The 23,849-nt window shown below is 40.1% G+C and overlaps 1 protein-coding gene across 1 annotated transcript in view; it reads right to left on the reverse strand.

The window, feature by feature from the left end:
- C7H11orf53 (chromosome 7 C11orf53 homolog) overlaps positions 1-23,849 on the reverse strand; it is a 37,614-nt gene that overhangs the window by 8,005 nt on the left and 5,760 nt on the right. The window contains exon 2 of the mRNA XM_045555627.1: positions 18,229-18,338. Coding sequence (XP_045411583.1) covers positions 18,229-18,338 — 110 coding nt within the window. The remainder of the gene's footprint in view (positions 1-18,228; positions 18,339-23,849) is intronic.

Raw genomic sequence — 23,849 nt, forward strand, 5'->3', positions numbered from 1 at the left:
ATAAAGGCTTCTGGGAGACACAGAACACACATCCAATTTGATGACCATCAGTATCAGCGCCCTATTGGGCCCTCAGCCTCAGTCAGCCATTTGTCCATCAGCTGGAATGGCTCTGCCTCCTGCCTCTGCCCCAGCCATGGAGAAAGTCCACATACCTGCGGCTGACACAGCTCCTTCACCTTTTGATATCTCTGCTGTAAAAGTTTTCCTTTCTTTCTCTTCCACCATCGAAAATCCCCAGCATCTTAGACTCCTCCTCCTCCTTCCAGCCAGCATCATCCCCTCTCCAACCCAATTTTAATACTGGAAGACTCTACAGAGATTTCACAATTACAAGTCTAGTTGATTTTATTTATTATTTGATGAAAAGAAGTCTCTTGTGTTATCATCTCTTGTATGATTTTGCCCTCTACCTGCTGTGAAAATTATACATCTATTTCCATTCTTTATGGTTACCCTTAAAATTTTACCATGCATATTTAACAAAACCTACAAACAATATCTTAAGCCTCCAACTGACAGACAAGAACATTAACTCTTACCATCCCTCTCCCAATTTACATGCATATGTTATTTTCTTTTATTTTAGCTTATGTCTAGTTATTAAACCACTACAAATTAGACATCATTATCAACATTTTATTAAGTAAATCTGTGTTAGATTTACTTACATGTCCACCGTTTTTTTTTGCTTGTGCTTTTTCTAAACTTTCTTTCTAGATTCATTTCCTTCTTATAAAATAATTTTTTAGAACATTTCTTAAATGTAGGTGGTGAACTGTTTCAGTTTTTTATTTATTTGAAAATAGTATTTCTTTTGACTTTGTACTTGAAAGATAATATTGTTGAGTTTACCATTTTAACTTTATAATTATTATTTTCTCAGCACTTTAAAGGTATCATTCCATTGTCTTTTGGCTTCCATGATTGCTGTTGAGAAGTCTGCTATTAAATTAATCTTACAGTTATTCTTCATGACAATCTTTTCTTTCTTTCTGACTGCTTTTAATATAATCCCTTTGTCTTTAAGGTTCTTCAAGCTCACCTCATTTTATCTAGAGGTAGATTTCTTTGTATTTATCCAACTTGGTATAGGATGTGCTTCATGTGTCTGGAGATTCATGTATTTCATAAATTCTGAAAAAAATTCAACCATTGTCTCTTCAAATATTGTCTTTATTATTCATTCTCTCCTTCTGGGTCTCTGTTTAGATATATGTTAGGTGTTTTACTTTTATCCTCCATATCTCTTAAGCTCTCCTTATTTTCTCTATGTCAATTATTCTATTAAATGTATTTTCCTATAGATGGGCATAAATTACTTCAGATCTGTATCCAGTTCACTAATTCTTTCTTCAACTGTAGTTAATTTTCTCACACACCCAGTTTTTTATATCATGATTTTATATTTTTTATTTCTATAAATTCCATCTGATTTTTAAAATATACTTGGTAATTTTTGAGAGTCTCTTGTTGAGTGCTCATTATTTATTAAGTTATTATATAGTTTGCATAAGGCAATTTTAATATGTGAAAGTCCTGGGAATTTAAATTTGTTATTTATTGATTATGCTGACTCAGGCACAGTGGTTTGTTTTCTTATGTTTTGGTGAGCTTTGATTGAAACTCATGTCTTTTTGACCTTAATCTGTGAAAATCTGTGGTACTAAATTGAGGTTACTTTCCTTCAGGGGATTTATGTTTATATTTCTTGGGAATAAGCTGCCTTCCAGGATCCCCAGATGAAGCCTGGAGTCTCAGTTTCAGTTTCCCAACCTTGGCAACAAGTCAAGGACCAGCCAATTTGGGTACTTGTCCTCAGGGAACCTGTTTTTTGGTCATGATCATCTTATCATGCAATGTCTTAATTTTCCTTAACTTCCCATGCCAACCCCTGCCTCCTACCCTCAGCTTTGGAGATTTCCCTTATTTCATGTTAGATCAACAATGCATTAAAGTTTGTCTTAGGCGGGATCCAGTTCTGTTGTGGGAGAGATCTCCTTACCCCCAATCTAGTCTGTCTGAAACAGAATTGAATCTCTAAATATTAAACCGAGACTTAGATACCTTCCTGGTTTTTAAAACAGCACAAAAGCTTTTTCCATGATTTCCAATGTTTTCCAGCAGAGATTTAAATTATAATAGAAGTAATTCATAAGCACTTACCTGTAGTAAGTTCATAAGCACAGTGTCGGGCGTTGCTGTGGCCAAATATGTTATCTGTATCATCTCACTGAAGTCTCACAACCACCCCAGAAAATGAGTGATATTATTCTCATTTTACATACGAGAAAACCAAAGCATTGAGAGAATAACCTAAGCTCCTTTCTAGGATGGGGTTGGTTGCGGTGGTGGTGGCGGCAGTGGATGGGATCAAACAGGGTACTTTCTGATTTCAGAGACTGTTTCTTAATCATCCCACCAGACTGCCTTTTAAGCATTCTAACAACTCAAAAATCAAAAATAGAAAAGTATCATAGTTTTTTAAAAAATTTAATGTAAAGGAGACTTAGGGATATCCAGAGGGATCGTATAATTATATAAATGCTCACAAAAAGGATTAGGTGGGATTGGGTACTTCCCTGTCTGATAGATATATACATCTCCTTAATCCTTCAAGTGATATTCTATTTTAGGGGTCAGCCTTATTGATATATAATTTACATATAATCAAACTCACAAATTTCAAGGGTACAATTTGATGAATTTTGACATATTTTGACAAACACTGTGACTCACAATCACAATCATAATATAACAATCATAATATAAAATGTTTCCATCTAATTAACTGGTTTATAGCTATAACTAATGCTGCCCTGCTGTGTGGTGGCCTGGGAAATATTTTGAGGGATAAATACAAAAATCAATGATAATGCACTTCTTCGGTTCATCTTCCAGAGCATAAAGGAATTCCAAAGACCCTCCATGGGACTGGGAAGGATTTCACTGGACAGATTTCAGAGCTGCCACGTGTTTCCTTGTCTCATTCCCAGATTTCATAGGTTGGGAGACAACAGCCTAAACCAGGAGCCTTCAGCTTGCACACTTGCTGTCGTTTCCCATGTTAAGGGAAAACTCACATTTCATTCTTCCTTGTTCAATATATTATAGTCACACAGTTGTCTCTCATCCTACAAATCCACCAGAAATAACATTGAAATTAATATTGAAGAGCTCTTAACTTTTGACCAAGCGAGATGGTACATAATTTTTATTTTGCATACTGCAAACAACAGGATCCTGCAATGCCAGGTAGCCAAATTTAGAGGTTTATATTTGAATGAAATTTGCCAGTCGCAACTTCCTGCAGCTAACACAGCAGCCCCACAGCTGCCCCCAAACCCCCTCCATGAAAATGAGTTAATTTGAACTAATAGGTCACCAAGGTAGTAAAGTGATAAGATTAGGAGTTTCCCTTGAGTACATTTATTGTCATTTTATGACCCCATAATAATATTTCTAGGTGCCAACCCATTTGGAGAAATATATTGAAATGTACTAAGGAAGAGATCTCTGACTAACATGACCTTTTTCACACTGCTGTATAATTTTATTTTTTAATTTAAATAATACAGTTTAGAAAATATCTTTTTAAGCTTGAACATATTGTTACTAATACTTAAGTAATAATAATCATAGCCACTTATGAATAGGTTGTATCTCTGTTCAAGGAATTCACGGTATTTTATACATTTAAGTTTTCATTTTTATCATATCTATGGTTGTGAGGCAGGTGGAACTGATGATATTATATTGAACATTCTAACACCACATTTTAATATATGAATTTAGATCCACCACAGGCCATATAATTTTTGTCAAACTTTGGAATGAATGTGCAGTTAATACCAGATGTTAACACAGCCTTTAAATGAGTACTCGTGTTAGGCTGGAACACCTTCTTCCCCCAGGAAAAAATGGGCATAGGGAATTACATGCCTTAGTTAATGTGAAAAGCATATAGCAGAACCAGGGGCAATTTGATTGGCATGAAATCTTATGCACTGACTAAACTATGCCAAACATGTTCTCATAAATCTTATTACTTTTGCAAAGTTTGAAAGAGGTTTTGATTTATGGGCCACTTATCTGAGTTATATATTTAATCCCAAATAAGAAAAATACCCCATAATGATTAGGAACTACAGTTATAAACATCACTATGCGCCAAGTACTTTATATAATGTTATCTTAGTATAAGGTAGATACCATCATCTCAGTTTTACAAAAGAGGACACTGAGCATTAGAGAAGTTAAGTAACGTGCCCCAAATCTCCCATTTAGTAAATTACAGAACTAGGATGTAAACCCAAGACTGTCTGACTCTCAAATTTACGCTCATGCTCCCTTAATGTTTCAAGGACATACTAAGCAAGTTCTGTGCACTAGTCTCTCAATCAAACTACTGAGATTTATTGAGCACCTCTGATGTGCAAGGCACAGTGCTGGATTTTGCAGGTTCTAGAAAAAATGAAATCAAAGGGGTTAGATCGGGATCTACTTAGGGAGACAAGACATTTGTGGTAGATTAAATACAGCCACAATTTCTTTGTAGCTCCTCCCATCACGAAGTGGAGTCTGTCTTTCCACTTCCTGAATTTAGGATGAATTTGGGACTTACTTTGACCAATAGAATGTGGTGGAGGTGTCTAGGCCTCAAGGGAATTTGCAGCTTTCACCTTCACCTGCTTGAAATGCTGCCCTTCGACCTCCCCATAAGGAAGCTAGTCCTGGAGGATGAGTGACTGTGTGGAAGGGAATGCAAGTGCCCTGCTGACAGGCAGCAGCACCAACTCCCAGACACATGAGGGAGGTCATTCTGCACCTTCCAGCCTGGCTGAGACTCCAGATAAATGCAAGTGCATGAGTAAACCTTGGGGAAACCAGCAGAGGAACTGCCAGCCAACATACAAAACTGCAAGAAATAATACATCAGTGTAATTGAAACTGCTAAGGTTTGGGTAGTTTTTGATACAGCAATGAGTAACAGATACGGACATACCCAGGAAAGAGTAGCTCATGATACAGAGCAGTCTGTACCTGGTTTCCGGATGCATGGTCTAGTCAGAAGAGGGGGAAATCAATGCTCGGAGGATTTGAATAGAGGGCGAAGAGGATGCAGAGAAGAGAAAGGAAGCTCTTAGGGGTGAGGAATTTTTGGAACCAAAAACAGGAGTGGGAATGCACAGCTCTTCTTCAAGGAATAATAACCAAGTTGAATTGTTGGAAGCAGAATTTTCACTTCATTGACTATATTAAAATGCATTGTATGCCTACTAGGCATGAGGACTATGGTAATTTCCAGAAATACAAAGAGGAATAAGACATGGATTCTATTCTTAGCACACAGTTCTGTAGGGAAAACAGGTGCATAAATATATATGTAATTAGTGCAATAATAAAAATAAGAATTGAGGCTGAGAGAATGAATGTTGCCTGATACCCACTTCCTGCCAGACTCTGTGTCAGGCACTTCACATATGTTATTATGTGTGTGATCATTTTTAGTGACAACTAATATTTGTGTGCTTTATGTACTCTGTAGTGTGTTAAATGATTTGTATGAATTTTTCATTATTCTGATTAATTTTCATTAATCAATGAGATAGATTGTTATAAATTATTCTCCATAGTTTATAGATTGGAAAACTGATACTCTGAAGGACTTGTTCAAGGTCACAAAGCTCATAAGTGACGTAGCCTGGGTTCTAGCCACGATTTAGTGCAGGCAGAAGGATGGGGCAAGGACCAGGGTGGGTGTGGGGGTGACTTACTGTCTTGGAGGAATGTGATTGAACACATCATAACGTAGGTAATATCTGAGTTTGGTTTTGAAGGATAAAAGGAAGTCAATAAGCAGATAGTTCAGGGGACATTGTCTTCAGGGAGAAAAGCAAAGGCTTGAATTTGTGGAACAGCATGTCACAGACATGGAAATGCAAGCAGGAAATATGAAGAAAGGAAAGAAGAAGAAAAGCTGGAACCAGGTTAGAAAGGGCTTTCTGAGCCATGCTAAGGAACTTAGACTTGGTCTGGTAGCAGGCAGTGTCCCTTCAGCAGTTTCTTTGCAGCGTGGGCAAGGTGAAAGTGGTGTTCTAGGAAATTGAATCTGGTGCTAAAATGTTGGGTCTGAAAGGGTTGGTGGAGGGAGTGTACGGGTGTTGTGGTTGAGTAGAGACCCAGTGATGAGGGTCTGATGGGCCCTCAGTAGGGCCAGGATATCAGGAGGCCAGCGGGTGACATTTTTGTCCACTTCTATTGGACATCCTTTTAGAGATGCATCAACAAGGGCTGCAACTCTCCCATAAGTGTGCGGACTGTGGCAACCCGTCCTGGGAGCTGCACCATTCTCGGTGCTGCCCTATTTATAAAGAAAAACCCTACATTCTTAAGTGATTGAATTTAATAGTACATTGTGTAGGTCCAATCCTAGGGCCAATAAGAATTTTTAATTGAGGAGGGAATATTGAAACAAGTATCCTCAAAGACATTTACCTTGGTGTCTACAAAACCTAGGTTATAAGGACTTATCTTACAAAGAAGGAGCTTGCCTGGTTTCATGCACCTTGTCTCCATCATCACCAGCTTCTGGTGACAGGAGGGGCTCTGTCACTGACGTAAAAAGATTACGTGATCTACCTAAGGCCTTCAAGTGAATAGAGGGAAAATGAAGACTAAAAGCCATGTTTAAATTCTCTCTCAGGGAAGGGAAGTTACCATGAAAATATTAATTTATGCATTTTTGTAATAATGCATGCGATTATCTAACAGATTTCAATATTCATTAACTTGTTGGTGTGACAACTTAATTTCTCTCTAATAAAATGTCACAGCAAATTTTCTGAGAGAATTTGCATAAAACTCAATGGGGTGGCTCCTGGTTGTAGAACAAGGTGAGTGTGAGCAGGGATGACTTCAGCAGATTTCTACTATTCACCTCATACTCTTGTGTTTGTTTGAAATCTTACAAATATATTCCTTTTGTAATTAAAGCAACTAGTTAACATTAATAGACTTTAGGTCTCATATCTTTATTGTAAATCTTCAAATCTTTTGAGAACCGTGATTCCAATTGTCTTACATTTCTGGGATATAAACTATTTTATGACCTTGGAAAGCTCACATGGTTACAGAATTCCAACTTTTTGACGGTTTCTTCAATTTTTACTGTTAAGACTCTCCTGCTTGGCACAAAATTATGTCCAGGCTGTCTCGGTGAGAAAGTGATTTCTGTTGCCTAAGTTACAAAATGAAACACATTTTCTCCTCCTGGATCTTGGCGGGCCTTTGGAAAGCTATTTGTATTTATGTAGCTAAGTTAGAACAAAAGCAGTGGCTGGGATGCACTTTGGCCAGAAAAGAATCTGCAGAACTCCAGTCCTGCCAGATGGACTTGCTATGGCTGTTTCGCTGCAAAACTTGATTATTTTTGCAAGCTGTGTGAAAGAATTCACCACCAGGAATTATTTTAAATTTCATGACTTAAAAAAAAAAACTTCAGAACCAATAGAACAGCTGAAAAAATAAGTTGCTTGCAAAAGTTTCGCCTTTATTATTATTTTTAAAATTTCTGCGATTGTGAGGGAGCAGGTGGTTGGGTGGGGAACATGGAAAGCCCTAGAAATGTGGTTCAGTGCTCTAAACAGGGCAGGACAGTGGGCTAATTAAAGCCAGACAATGGGCCATTTAGAAGCCTTAGAAAATAAAACGTGCATTCAAATGAATGCCCAGAATATAGTATGTACGTCTGTATTCAAACATTGGCATTTTGATTTTACAAGGCACTGCCTGCTCAGAAAATGTTTTTTTCTTTTTTAATTCATCCTAGGCCATGAAGGGGGTTAGCTGGCAATGTTAACAAGCAACATGCAAAGCACTGAGACTAAGCAAAAGGTGAGGGGGTGATGGTCTCGGGATGGACACTGATTCCCTTTATCAAAACTTGCAGAAGTTACATGTGCTGGCAATTCATAAAAGCATGGCAAGGACAAATGAGGTGTATTTATTAAACAAAAATTGCAGTTTTATCAAGAGCTTTAGTAGCCAACCACGAAGAGAACAACAGGTACTTCTAAAACAATAAGAAAAGGTAAGAAAAATAAAGCAATAGCAAAGCAGGAAGGCACACGTTAGGCCATCTGATGCCCATTTGCTGTTGTACCCAGGCAAGTATGACGATCTTACAAAGCCAGAAAACACTGTAGGATAGGTTCAGTTTATGAGAATTGAAGAGGTGAAAAATAATTTCTAGAGTCAATTTTAAGAAATCAGAGAAGGGCATGAGCATTTCCTGTCCTAGCAATGGTGCCAACTTTTTTGCACTTGTATGTCTGCAGAGGTTGGGATGCCTCTGTCGAAAGCTTACTCTTCTTCCAACAGTGGATTCATTATACCATACATGTGCCATGTTCTTAGATGTGACAATGTGCTGATGGCTGCAGCACTTGTGATTTGTTCCTTGAATTTATGTACAGCCAGTGCTCTAATTTTAGGGTATGGCTATTGGTTTGTGGACTTATTTACATTCTGCTGTGTCTTCTTTCAGCCTTCTCATTGTTGATTAGCACCTCCAACAGAATGCCAAAGAGAAGTAGCACAATATACAAATTGTTCAAGTTTCAGCAAGTTTTGGGGTGCATGTCTTGATTAAAATTGGATTCCTACATGAGTAAAGAGTACCATCTGTCCTTAGCACGGAGGACTAAAACCTAGGAAATGAGAGCATTGGTGGTCTCCCTTTGCCCATATTTTCCCACACTTTCATAAGAAAGTAAGGGCATAAGGAAATCCCCATCCCTTCTTTAGTGGCTATTATGTTTATTAAGAATATGTGTAAGGTACTTTAGTGTGTACAATGGTGAGAGAATTCCAGACCCCCTGGGGGTTAAGAGAGCACAGAAGGAGTGGGTCACCAGATTAACTGAGCTGTTAACTTGATGTTTCAACAGGCTCAGCAATCTCTTCCCGCCCTCAGAAGGGAGTTGATGTGGTCTCTTCCTTCTCAAGTGGGAGGAGTGGCATTCTGTGTCCATTCCCAGGAGTGAGTTATGAGATGCCAGCCTCTCAGATCAGCTTGGCAATATTCAGAAAATAAATCCCACTGCAGCAGAAGGCATAGCAGGGGGGTCATCTGAAGGCAAGAAGAAAAGGTCGGAGAGAATGGGTTGTGTGAGGTAGGCCCGAGAGATCTCTAGGAGAGCAGTAAAGAGGCTTCTGCAAGGTCAGCATGGCATGCTTTGACTCTGGTTCAGGAAGTGTTTTCCTTTTATACAGAGAGGCCCAGCTGCCCTGGAGAGTTCCAGGAGACCGGAGGGTAGTGAGGAATGACAAGGTGGGACTATATTCTAGAAGCAGGTTCTGGGACAAAACTAAGATAAGTTCTAGAAGGAAATTAAAAGCTTCTTGGGTCTAGTTTCTTCTAAGATGTCTGAGTACCATAGAAAAGGAAGGTCCTGGGTTTGGTTTGGGCTGGGTGTGGCATCCCTTGAACAGTCTACACTGCAGGGATGGGTGGGGAGATAAACTTACATGGCCCAGAGGGAATAACAGTCATACCTGGGGCCCAACATCATGTATGAAATCTGCAGGGTGATGTGAGGACTGAGCAGCAGGACCTGCAGCAAAGTGGTTACTCCAAATTTCAGCCTTCCTTGGACTGGAAACATGAACTTAGGAAGGCAGTATGCCAGGTTAAATAAAGACTTTGGAGTCCCACAAATCTGGGTCCAGATCTAAGCCCTACTGCTTCCTACCTGATTCTTATTTTCCCCATCTGAAAAAAACAGATACGAGTACTACCCTCTTAAAGCTGTTGTGCTTGCGTTGACAAATGAAACATATTTTAAAGTAGACAAATGAAAATATTTGTAAAGTCCTTATTTCAGAGCCCAGCAGTAAATGATAGCTATTATTATTATTATTATTAATTCTTGCTTATCCAAGAGAGAGCTGATGTGATGGACTTTTAGGTCACCTCTGGGGTACCACTGTGTCCATCCAGATATATTAACCCTGGTGTCAGAACATTTGTAGGCCACATAATTGTCCTTGTGCTTTATGTGATTTTTCTGTCCCCTGTTTTCCTGGAAAACTCAATTTGCAAAACTTTAGTAGAACTAGAGAAAAGAGAATTGATTTATCTTTCTCAGAATAAAGAGGGGGTTCATCCTGGCCTTGGAGGTTGGGGGGAGGGGAGCCAGTGGGTGGGATATATTCTGAGGGCTGGGAAAATCTACTGAGTCAAGAAGAGAAACAGCTGCACCCAGCGGGGGGAACACACTGAGAACACTGAACACCGACCCCCTCCCATCTGCACCACACGGAAGATCCTTTTAAACTGAGGAAATGTAGGCTTAAGAAAGTCATGTCACTTGTAGGTCAGTGCATTGGTAGCAAAGCCTGATCCAAATATTAGGACTTTTATTTCTTTGTCCTGTCATTGGAAGCTGGGTGTTTCAAGAAATAGTAGTCCATGATGAATAAATGTAATTCTTGGTTTGTTATCCAAGACTGGTTAAGTTTTTGGACATTCAGGACTGCAGAATGGAAGTGATTGAAATGATCTTAATAAATTCCACCAGGTTGGAAATTCAACTCTAGCCGCCCTGACCTGCAGAATGCAGGGGGTGGCATTGCTGAGTAAAATTCAGGCAGCTAACTGTTGTTTCTACTGTTTTGTTGTTTCATTTATTCATAGTGAATGAAGTTTGCAGACCCACAAATGTTACCCAGTGGCTTTTCTAATGGTTTGACTTATTTGTATTAGATTAGATTTTGTAGTAATTGAGAGTATCTAACTCAAGGCTGCTATCCGGAGTGCCCCATAATCTAGTGCGTATCTACCTCAGTGCAGCACACGTTTGCTGTGACATTTGTCAAGTGCCACCATGTGCCAGATACTATAAAAACCATAACACCTACCATTAGCTGAGCACTTGCAACATGCCATGTGCTTTAAGGACATTATTTTCACCCTCATGACACCTTCTATGGTGGGTATCACTGTTCCCATTACATAGGAGGAAACTAAGGCCCAGAGAAATGAGAACACTTTCACACGCTAGAATCAGAGCCTTGGTCTGTCTGACGCTGAGATGCAGGTGCTGACCATTCTACCACACTGCCATTCTTCCTGGGCTGGAGGGTCCAGAAGGAACAAACAGAAATAGCAAGACCATAGCCAATGGGGGGAGAGATTTAAGAAAACAAGCAGGTATAGTGCAATATGATATGTAATTTAGCAGAAAAACACACTGGAAGCTCTGGGAGCAGAGGGGAGTGTCTGCGAGATCTTAACAGGCAAGACTAGAACTGAATTTTCCAGCTCTATGCACGAGGCCGGCCTCCCAACCTTCTCTTTCATTTCTCGACCCTGCAGACAAAATGCCCCCTTCCCACAGGTCTGTGCCCCTCCGTGTGTTCTGCTTGAACTCTACACCTGCTTCCTGGGCAACTGAGTCATCTTCGTCCTTCAAAGCTGGCTCAAGATGCACCTTCCCCCAAGAAGTCTTCCTCTACCCACCCTCCTCATGCTGCGTTCACCCTCCTCTGAACCTCTGTAATGTTCACAGATGGTCACAATCACTCTTTCGGCACTTGGAGCAAAGCCATTTTTAAATTTTTAATAGCATATAATTCCTTCCCCCACAACTGAACTATACATTTCTTCAGGGCAATGACTTTCTTGCATTGCTTTGAATTCTAATCTCCATTGTTTCTTGCATGTAGTAGGTATTTAATAGCAATAGCATTGATTGAGCACCTACCATGTGCCAAGCCTTTGGCAAATATGAAATATAACCCTTATGATAACCTCACAAGGCAGATATTATCCTCCTTTAAACAGCAAGGTTCGGTAACTTTACCGTCATAGCACAGTGGGCAAATAACAGAGCTGGGATTTGAATTCAGGTCATATGGATCCAGAGCCCAAACTCTTCACCATGCTACGCTTCCTGTGTCTTAGAAGATTAATTTCAGGAAACTTAAGTGCTATAGGTTCTCAGATGACAGAATGATCTAAAACATTAGCCCCAAAAGGCTTCAAATTGGGTATGAGCTCATTCTCAGAGATTCAGATCTACTTTAAATCCTAAACAGTGAGATGGGAACATTTGAAATATGAATAACAAAAATGAAGACAGTAAAGGAATGGGATAAACTTTTTAAAGTTTGAGTCTTAAAAATGAATACTGAGATGTAGCTCAAAGGATACAAAGTAGCAGATATGTAGGATGAACTGGTCTAGAGATCTAATGTACAACATGAGGACTAAATTGTGTTAGGGATTTTTGTTAAATAAGTAGATTTTAGCTGCTCTTGCACAAAAAAGTAACTATGTGAGATGATGGTCATGTTGATTTGCTATGTTATAGTAACTGTTTTACTATCTATAGATATATAGATAGTATATCTATATATTAATACTATCTATAGATATATACACACATACACACCTACATATATGTATCCCATAACATCATGTTGTAAACCTCAGGTATATACTGCACAATAAAATTTATTTAAAAAAATGAATCCTGAAATGAGAGGAATCTTAGAGACATGGCCCAGCTCTCTGCTTCTATCAGCAAGGACACTGAGGCCCAGAGAGCAGAAGGGAATGTCCGAGACCACTCATAGCCCGAAGGAGGGGTTCAAACATATTAAGGAAGGAGCAGGTTGTATTGCTGTAGGAGGGATGTCTTAGATGTATTTTCCAAAGTTCCAGGGAAATCGAAGAAACTTCCAGGTGATATAATTTACAGCTTCCAATTGTGTACTTTTCACCCTAGTACTTCCCAAGAAATCCAAATGCAAATTGCAGATCTGGACGTCACGACATTCACACTCAGTGGTAACTGAGTTGTGCACGTGACTAGTGCAGCAAAGCAGCAGCTGGATGTGTAACTAAACAAACGTCCAGCTAGCAGTCCCGAAGGACGGACAGACAGGTTTTAGGACCCGAGGCAGACGATGTACATCTGTTTTATGGTTAGACTTCACCAACCTCTCAACAAACATTTCAATTACTCCATGCCATAAAGATACCAAATGGCACCTATTCCCCTTCTGTTCCTCCACATTTTCCCATGAAATATCTGCTATCGTCATACTTCTTTCCCTTGCTTGTATTTTCCTTCCAAAAATAATTAGGAAAGGTTATTAACCAAGAAATCCAGCTGACAATATGGCCTTAGCCTACATGTCCTTGATGTAGAGATATTTAGCAGCTAATTTAAATGTACACATTTAGGAAAATGTAAAAAAAGAAAATAACTGTAAGTAGTTATGATCTGAAAAGCGAACCACGCCATGTGGCAAGAGTGAAATTTCGGTCTGTATCTGTACTGTATGTGTAAATCAAGGCCGATGTAATCCGAATATATCTCCCATTTGGGATATTTCTCCTCAACATGTTCCTCAGTGCAGACCTTCCAAAAGCAGAACCAGACATCTTCACTTATTTTTCCTCATGTTTATGTAGGATTAACCTAAGGGAACTTTCATATCGATTTCCTTATTGTTCCTGATACAGCACTTTGATGAATGAGCACAGCGACAGGGCTGTTACGCTGTCCACAAATGAAAAAAATAAATTGAACATCAGGCCCTGATATCTAGGCCCATCGTGATTCTTCTCCGTTCAGCACAGCACTCCCCCGTTCTCCCACAGTTTCCATTCCAAACTGATTTCCATTTCCTACTCAGCAAACTTTACAATTCCCTTCCATGTCAGCTGTTGTATATTCAGCGATTTTAAATGAATATATATGACAGCTTATGAAAAACTTGATTAAAAATCTCAATAGCCTGCAAATTATTCGCTGAATTTTAAAACAAAACTGAAACATTGTGGCTATTAGATTTATGGCTTTTTTTAAAAAAATAGAGAATGGACACTTTATTGAATTTTGTGATGTTATTTAAAAAAATTCAGTGATTTGCCTTAATGGAACTCAACTGAAAGAGTGTACTCGAAAAAAAATGCAGTAATCTGAAGTTTAATTGCATATTTTTTGGTACTAGATGTTAGTAAATGACTCATATTTATATTTTATGGTAGAAGATCTAATAGCGTAGTGAAGAATGCCACAGAAAAATTTGAGAAGGAAAAAAGAAAAGCCATTGTTTAAAAATAGAGATACATAATAATAGTTGTGAAGCCACAGAATGATGGCTAAAATGTATAGAAGTGGTTTTAATTTCCAGTCTTTGGTGAAAGTCTCTTTCGGTACAAGGGATTTTCTTTTTATTTCTACTGCAAAGATGTGAAAGACACTTCATGGTATCAAAAACGGATGTTTGCGAGGGAAATTGTGGTAAAGATGGATCAGCATAGTCTTGTGTAAATTTGTCAGAGTCTTGTCACAAATGAAAGGGCAGAGATTTGAGCATCACCTAGATACTTCCCAAAGTATGCTTACCCAGGGGGACGGAGTTTTCATAATGTATATGCATTAATTTTCTAGGACTGCTGTAACAAATGATCACAAACAGGGTGATTTAAAGCCATCCAGGTTTATTTTCTTACAGTTCTGGAGGCCCGAAGTCCAAAATCAAGGTGCCAGCGAGGTCGTGCCTTCTATGGGATGAGAGGGAAGAATCTGTTTTGCCTCTTCCAGCTTTTGGTGGCTGCTGGTGTTCTTTGACTTGCGGCCCTGTCACTGCAACCTCTGTGTAAGTGGTGGCATGACTCCCTCCTCTGAGTGTGTCCACCCCTTTGTGTGTGTGTGTTTCTCTCTCTTACAAGGATCTGGCACACTGAGTGCCCACCCAGGTAACGCAGGGTAAGCGCCTCCTCTCAAGATCCTTAATTTAATTGCGTATTTGCTACATAAGGCAGCATTCACAGGTGCCAGGGACTTGAAGTGGAATCTCTGGGGCGGGGGTCCATTTTTTCTGGTCTAGTACAATATGCTTATGGTGAAACCACGTGGTAGGATCCCTGACTGGTCACTGCTCATGCTGTCAGCTACACGTTTTGAACATGTCTAATGGATGGATTCCCTATCAGAACTTACCTGAGATACTGGATTCATTGTCTCACAGTGCACTGGTAGGAAAAAGAGGAGGTAGTCTCCCTACTAGCCAAGGAATTAGAGCCCCACGGTGTCTGCCAGTAACACGATGTTCCGTTATTCCTGCTTACTGGGTTGTATTCGCAACAGGGACAGAAACAGGCCCTTGAGAGTGGATGATTAACGAATCCGATATCCTTCTTGTGATTAAAGATATTTTAGAGTATCTGAGAGGATGAAGCATGAGCCCGTGGACAGTAAAATCAACTCATGGAAATGCCTAAAGCCCAAATAACCACATTTTGGGACTTTATGCATTTAATTACCTGAATGTAAAAGGTCATTGAACTGAGTATTCGAGTAAGATACTAGCGTTGCGATGTCGGGTAATGTGATGGGAACACACAGTTAGGGTGAGTTCATATCACCCATGCACTGATGCCTAAGAATAAATACCATGGTTAGAACTGGTTTGTCCCTTTCTTGTCCTAGAAATTCTTTCTACATGTCACATTTTCTTTTTAAAAATTTCCTCTGTTTGCATGCCTCAGAGATTCTACTTTTAGTCCACATTGACTTTTCCCTTTAAATATGGAATATGGATTTAGGAGTTGGGAGACCTGCTACTTGCTAACTGTGCAACTTAGAAACAATTACTTCCCTTTTATTGTTCTCAACTTACTCATCTATAAAGTGGGAAACTGTGAAACTGATCTTACAGGATTAGTGTATCTATCCAATGAAATAATACACAAGACACTTTAAATTGTCCTTACATAAATATTATTAGTGTTCGTATCACATGGCTATGCTACCTGGTCTTTTGTTCTTAGCACCTAGTCTAGTGCTCGGTTATATGCTCTTGTATTTTTTAAATGTGTAAGTATTTTTCCTTTCTATGGGTTATTTGGTGTTTAACGGCACACACTATGCATTACATGTTTCTTGTATCCACTTGCTCTATAACACAGTGTCACGGCACCAATAGTAATAACTCAGCAAGTTCTTATCTGGGAGAGATAAGAACCTTGGCTGCAGAGTGTGAGATACTTGCTCTTTGCTCCATGGCAAAGTTCTCCAACAGTAACGTGCAAAGGAATCACTAAAGGAGCTTTTAAAAAAATAACAAAATGACCATTTCCTACCTCCAACCCAATAACTTTATGTCAGACTTGGGAAAGGCCCAGAGATCTGCATTTTAAAATGAAATCAAATCATATGGAATATTATCAACTATATTTACATTGTTTTATCTTTTAAAAAGTAAAAACATCAAAAAATAAGGAGAAAAACAAAATCTGTGGCTTGACAAGCGCAGATCTTGAGCAAGAAGTCGTTATTAGGTAAATTTTAAAGAAAAAAAATACATCCACCCCTTGGGCTATATGCCTTTTATGTAACTTGCCCTTTTATATAACTCTGGGATAGTGACTTATTTGAATATAGGCACTGATGATGATACCAAGGTGTGAATTATAGCCCTGTTCACACTAGGCAGATACAATGTCTGCTCCTTGACTATGGGTATAAATTATCCTTCTGTGTGACTCTTGTCTTTCCAATTGACAGTTTGCCCGGAACATTCATCAAGTTTCAAAATTCAGTTGCTCTCTCCTCTGTAGTCGTAGCTGTGGCTGTGGCCAAGCAATCCGCATTACTTCCACTTGAAGCTGTGGCTCATTGCAAGTAGACTCTGCTTTCTCTCTCTCTCTCCCAAGAGACTAGGTTTGTGTTGATATTTTTAACACACACCCCAGATGATTCAGAGCAGGCACTGTGAGAAACATTGACTTAGGAGCAGATAAGGAGCCAATTATTCAGATCTCTCTGAACCAGCTTAGCTCCATTTGTTGAACTAGAAGAGAGGAGGTGGTTTCAAAGAAAGGAGAGCATAAAATGTGCAACAAAAGGTGTTTTTGGATGGGAGGAAATTGAATCTGGAGTTGGTTCACTTGGAACATGTCCCAGGAGTTTGATTTTGGAGCAGCGTTGAATGTGGGGCCAACGTGCTCAGCAGATAAGCTGGAGTAGAATCAGTAACTGTTGTGTGTCAGCCCCTGCACTAGCACTGCACGTGACTGCCTCATTTATCCCTGGTCATCTGCTCCCATGACCTGCACCCGGAAGATGCCAGCAGATGCCTGACATTCATGTCATTATATTTTACCTAATAGAATAGGTGGTTACATACTGATCTTGATAGCCAAATGCTATTGCCATTCTAGAATTATTTTTGGAGATCTATGTGCAACCACTTAAACATTTTAGGCACAGAGTAGAGCTATTTATGAAGACATGGATGGCAGATAAAGGTTTTAGACTCAAAATATCTCCTACTAGGATATTTAAATTTTGATTTTGCATCTTATGGAGAGGATTTTTTTCCTAAGCTCTATCTATTGGGTTTAGAGTAACATGTAGATGAAGATCAGCATTATTCCCGCCAGCTGAGCCCTTGTTAATTCATGGCTGGGGGAAATGAAAAGACACATCATCTTTTTATTGCCACTAGCTGTAGTAGCCAGACAATACGATCACAGAGCTCTTGGAACACTTGCTGGCAGCTATCAAACATGCCATGAGGTCAATAATAGTCTGAGATTTTTACAGCTGGAAGGGACCCTGGAGGTCATTTTGAATGACTCATTTCATGTTGAGGCCAGAGAAGTACAGTGACTTTCCCAGGGCCACGTGCTGGTTCCTGGCAGGGCCAAGGCTCCCTCTCCGCCCATGTTCCTCCACTCCACCAGGATCCTCAGTCAGAGGGAGAGCCAGCATTTATCGATTGCGATTTAAGTGACATACAGTTATGAGGGAATGCGAATCCTGTTTCCAAGGGCACATAATCAATAGCAGATGAATAAGGATATAAAAACTCTTTCAGAAAGGACATGAAAACTGGTGTGAAATAGACTAGGATGAGGAGAACAAAAGGGGAGTTTAGGTGATAGTGTGAATGTTGGCACTACTGAGTGAGAGACAGGAGATATCATGTGGGTATGCTCTGCAGAGGAAGATTGCCCATCATGGGGAAAAATGAAAAATAAAAGTAATTCTATAGCACGGGCCAGTTAAAGGAGGGCTTTGCTCTTGAGAATATGAGACCCAGGAGTGTGGGATTGTTGTGTGGATAAAGGGAGAGAGAACTAACCTGAACAGAGAGCTCGAACCCCCAAGAACTTCAGAAATGTATTAAATTGGGACTTACGTTAAATCTTGAGTTACTTGTCTGCCTGGATCGTTTTTCTGCCAGTAGATCTTTGACTGTGTGCTTCACTCTCACGCCTTGGTACACGCGTTTGCTGTAGTCTCCTGGGACTGAAGCAAATGGAATAGTCACAACAGATGTTGTGGATGGAGTCATTAGGTTAACTTCCTGAGGGGTATACTCAAGGGCCAATAATGATGATGCTGTTTTCTCCTTGTTAGAATAGTAGAACTCTTGAATTTGAAGTGGCTTTAACGAGTGGCTTCAATAGAGCCTTGTCTCTTCTGGTCCTCGATAGAGACTCATCCAAGCTCTGCATAAGTGAAGGAAACACTCCATCTTCTACACAACAGCTCTCCAAAGTGCGTTAGTTTTCATACTCTCACTTGTCAAGATTTACTCCAGCAAGATTTACGATTTATGCTTTAACCACAAGATAAAGGATTGGATGTAACTTGACATAGTGCTTCCTACTCCATGAGGGCAAAGTTAGATTTTCATGATTCAGGCTATGGAATGACACTATTTCTGCTTCATGACATTTGTACCATTCGCAGGTTAATGGGACTATCTTAAGAGGATTATGTTTCTAACAAGAAAGTCATTTGTTACCTGTTTATTGCACCAGATAAGTGTGTTTTTTTCCCTGCAAAGACAGAGATTCAATATGAGGAGTTGCTGCTTTGAGACAAGGTCAAGGATAAAGGAAGGGTCATTCATTTATTTAACAAATATTTATTGAGCATTTACTACAATGACTTACTGAAGATATTGTCGTGCTTGGCAATTTACATGCATTGTTTCATTTGATCCATTTTACCAATGAGGAAACTGAGGTCCAGGGCTAAGTTATCTGCTAAGGTCTCATATCTGCTAATAACCAAGAGAGCTGGGATCCAGACTTAGGTCAGTTGGTAACACTAACAAACAGAAAAATTTGCTGAATTCACCAGGAGGAAATTATAGAGAGATAACAGACTATAGAGAAAAACATTCCTCCAAGGTTCTAAAATTGGCAACATTGCTCCTAGAACAGTGAACTCCTTGTGCTGATAATGGTGAAGCAATGACAGGAGAAAGTTTGTTTGGACTATTCTAGAAAGTATTTAAGCACTGAATTAGTGGTTCAACTGGAGAGATTTTAAGATGTTTCCTAACTCTGAATTTGTCGTTTGGTAGTAGATTGGATGGCTTCAATCCATTTTAATCGAGGCATTGCTGGCTTACCAGAAAATTCAGCTGGTACAAAATTTGGCATCACTGTGTATGGCTGAATATACTAACATATATATGTATGAGGCATGTAACCAAAAATATTGTGTAATCTGGTTGAATTTTTTTTGATAGTCTAGGATACATTTGATTTATGCATTGCAAAAAGGACGAAAGGGAGGAAGAAAGAAAGACACTAAATCTACAACCATAGGCAGATGCATTCAATAAAAGAGTTTGCTGGCCTAAGAGTCAGTGCCTATATAGCCATGCATTAGTCACTGACTTGGGAAAGTCACAATCTCTCAGCTCCATTTTCTTCATGTATAAAATGGTACAATCATTTCTTCTTAGCTGTCTTCAGAGGTTTATAGGGAAAAAATAAGATATATGCATGACAAAGCTTTGAAAACTAGCAAGTTTCATACAAAACGCCTGTACAAAATAAAGAAGGAAAAAAATCCAGGTTCCAAGACAATGTATTATTTAATTCAAGTAAAGCCACATACAACCTGATTTTAGCAAAAGAAAGTTATTTGAATGTTCCTTTGGGTCTAATTTTGACGGGGTTTTGCCTATCTATCTTTTAATTAAAGAGGTTTGAAGTGCTTCTCTCAAATCAGCCTCAAATTTAAAGCTTACTGACCTTATGTTTATTCCAAAGGAATCTAAATGTTGCTTCTAGACCTGTGTGTGATGCATTATTTTTTTTGGAAAACCTAAGGCTACATTTATTCATCCATTATTTATTGAATATTTTCTATGTGTCAGAGCTGGGGATATAAAAGAACATGGTCTCTAGTGGGGAGAGAAATACTGCAAAATGCTTACAATGCAAATGCGCTAAGTACAATAACAGAAATATTCCTAGGATATTTAGAGAAACCCAGAATGGGCCACTTCTCTGAGGGGCAGGAGAGGGAATCACGCGATACCTGAGCTGGGGCTTAAAAGAGGAGGTAGGGGGTGTGTGTCGATGGCAAAATGGGCAGGAACATTCCGGGTGTGGAGGACAGCATGGGCAAAGGCCTGGTGGCAAGAACAGAAGGAGGAAGGGGTAGAATGTGAGGCTGGGAAATGAGTAGGGGTCAGTCCTGATGCTTCTGGTATAGAAAGGAGTTTGGACTTCATCCTGTCAGCAATGAGCCATTCGAGCCTTTTAAGCAGGGGAGTGGTGTGGTTAGATTTGCATTTGAGACAGACAGACTTTTCTGGCAGCTGTGTGGAGGGTGGATTTGAGAATTACAAAGCTGCATCAGGCGTGAAGTAATGGGGTCTGCATAGCGGTAGGAGGGCGGGCAAGGAGCGACAGATTTGGAAATGACTTAGATGTGGGAAGTAAAGGAGAGGGAAGACTTGAGGGTGATTTCCAAGTTTCCACAATGGATTGCTCTGGGCTCGTAAGTTTCAGCACCATCATAACATTGATGACAATGAAAGCAGGACAGGGGATGAACTCCCTTGGGAGTGCTTTGGAGAACAGAGTCACATGACAGTGCACAGAAAACATTAAATGTGTCTGGCACACTGAGATACACAGGCCAGGCAACCGCCGAGGCCTGAGAGGGTCAACATCTTTGGAATGCCTGTCACAGCGAGTTCTGACACACTGATCCAGGAAGCTCGGGACCACGTGATTAAAGACAGAAGCCTGGGGAACATTTACACGTGAAGGGTTGTCAGATGAGGAGGGGAGAACCCTATGAAGAAGACATGGGAAGACTGGTTGGAGAGGAACCAGGAAAAACCAGGGGAATAAGGCATCGTAAAATTTAGGAAAAGAGATTTCAAGAAAGCAAGAAAAAATGTTAGATGCAGCTGAATAGTCCAGGAAGATAAGGACAGAAAAACATTCATTGCTTTCAATTCAGTGGTTGATGTTGACTCTAGCAAGAGCAATTTGGAAGTAGGAGGAGTGGCTAGAAGCCGGATAATAATGTCAAGGGAGGAGGTGGAGACAGGGAAGTGAGACTATTTCTCTTTGAATTTTGAATTAGAAAGGGAAGCAAGAGATTAGATGATAATTGGAGAGAATTATAGTGTCAAGGAGAGGTTTGCTTATGTTTTTATATCTATCTATGTATTTATGAGTGAGAAGGAGTTGAGGATGCTTGAACAAGGCACAGTGAAGGACTAAAGGTGTAGAAAGAGAGAGAGAATGATGGAAGGAGGTCTTGAAGATGAAGAAAGAAATTGAGGTCAAAGGTACAAATTGACCCTCAAACTCTGAGACTGGAACAAAGAAAGGTGGGAGTGGGGGTGGGGTGAGGAGGTATGGCCAGAGATGTAGGTAGCTCTAGTGCACATCGAGCAGCCTGGAGTGGGAGAGTAACTCAGACACTAACGTCAGGACCAGGCAGGGGTCAAAGCCACATAGTCAAGTGAAAGTGGGAATATACACCAGTGTTTCCCCGAGTGTGATCCGTGGGCCCGCAGCATCGGCGCTGGCTAGGAACCTGTTAGGAATGCAGATTCTCAAGCTGTGCTCCAAAGGTACTGAATCAGAAACCCTGGATGGGGGGGGGTAGCCCTCCAAGTGATGCTGATGTTCTCTGAAGTCTGAGTATGAGGAAGGCCTGTATAAGGTTCCTGTGGAGGGGGGCTGACAGCTGTCATCTATGCAGTCCTGGCTGGGCAAGAGGGGAACATCTGACTGATTGATGGTGGGTGTGGACTGGGACAGCTCTGTGAAGGCAGAGGCGGTGGGAGTTGAAGAAGTCCAGGCTGGATCCTTTGTGTGTTTGCAGACAGTCTTGGCTTCACTTCTTTTTGAAGGGTTTTTTAATTGATGATTGTAATCTGAATTAGCAATTTATGCTTTATGTGTCTGCCAAGAAGCCTAGGGGAAATATACCTACTCTAAATAAGTTTAATAAATAACCACATGGTGATTAATAGAGAATAAAATTCATGAGATGGCAAATACCCAGATCAAAACTTCTGAAGTTTTGTCATAAAACAAGCAGTCTTATGTACTAGTTGGCACTGACTTAGTGCAAAGCATGGGGCTATATGCTACAGGGGATGCAAAATAAGTTTAGAACATACAGCAGATGTCCTCAAAGAGATCCTATTTTAGTGAGAGCAATAAGACATTCTCGTGTGAAAGAGTAGGGGAGGGGGAAGAGTACACTTTGGGTTGTTGATGAAAGTTTTGTGGGTAGGGAGGGGACTTAGGCTGGACTTAGAAGCATGTGGGTAGGTTAGGAGGAGGGAGAACGCCCTTGCAGACAGCAGGCATAAGCAAAACCCAAGAGGCAGGAAGGAGCAATGCATGTGTGCAAGGGGTAAGGAACCCATGTAATTGGAGTGACTAGATTTAAATGCCTTCTCTCTGTGGATAAATTTCAAATGGATATCCCCCAGTGCAGACCTGGACTTTAGACTTGGAAATCCATCTACACTTGGATGTGCAGTAGACATCTCAACTTCACATGGCCAAATCTGAACTCCATTCTTCCTTTCCGTATTTGCTTTACCTGAAACCTTCCTTATCTCAGTCGATAGCAACTCAGTCTCAAAGCTATAGACTCCTCTCTCTCTCACCCCTCACAACCCATCCTATAAGCATTCCTGATGGTGCAGCCTACAAAATATATCCAGAGTCTGTTGGCTTTTATTCACCTCCACTGCTAATATCCAGGTTCAATCCATTGTCCTCTCTCACGTCTATTAGAAGGAAGCCTTCTAACTGGTCTAATGGCTTCTGCTCTTCACCCCTACCCCGGTTTAATCTCACAGCAGCCAGAGTAATCCTTTGAAAATAAAGTTCAATTGTGCCATTGCTCTGCTCTAAACCCTATAATGGTTCCCCATTTCCCTTAGAATAAGAGCCAGTCTTTACGATGGCTCTCCATGACCTGTTCCCTGATAGCTCTGTTCTCATTTCCTGAGACTCACCCCCTTGCTCACTGCACTCCAGTTTCTAAGGTGCTCTTCTGCCTTAGAATTTTTGCATTGGCTATCTTTACTATCTGGAATGTTCTTCCCTCTGAGACAGCCACTGCTTTGGGTATTGCTTTGGGCATTGCTTAATTTTGCAAACATTGTTTAGCTGAGTCAGGAAGTGTCAAAACAAAGTTTTAAACTACCCTGATCAAAACAAGATGGAGACAGGACAAATTCCAGCCTGTTAGAACCAACATCTTGGAGAAATTGACCACCTCTTGACCTTACAACTTCTTTATACACTTCAATACCATAAAAGTTTCTAAGGAAACCTCCCACTCCTATCAGGGACCTGATGCCATGACACTCCCTGTTTGACCATATTTAGTCAAAAAGAAGGGCGTCACCCTAGTTCTAGGAAAATATCACCCCTTTCCAAGAAATAATATGAATATTCCTCCCCTTGTTTAGCCTATAGTTAAGCTGTTGCTTAAATAAAGGGGCTAAAGGAACCATGGGAC

The sequence above is a fragment of the Lemur catta genome, chromosome 7 (genome assembly GCF_020740605.2).
Source record: "Lemur catta isolate mLemCat1 chromosome 7, mLemCat1.pri, whole genome shotgun sequence".
NCBI lineage: Eukaryota > Metazoa > Chordata > Mammalia > Primates > Lemuridae > Lemur > Lemur catta.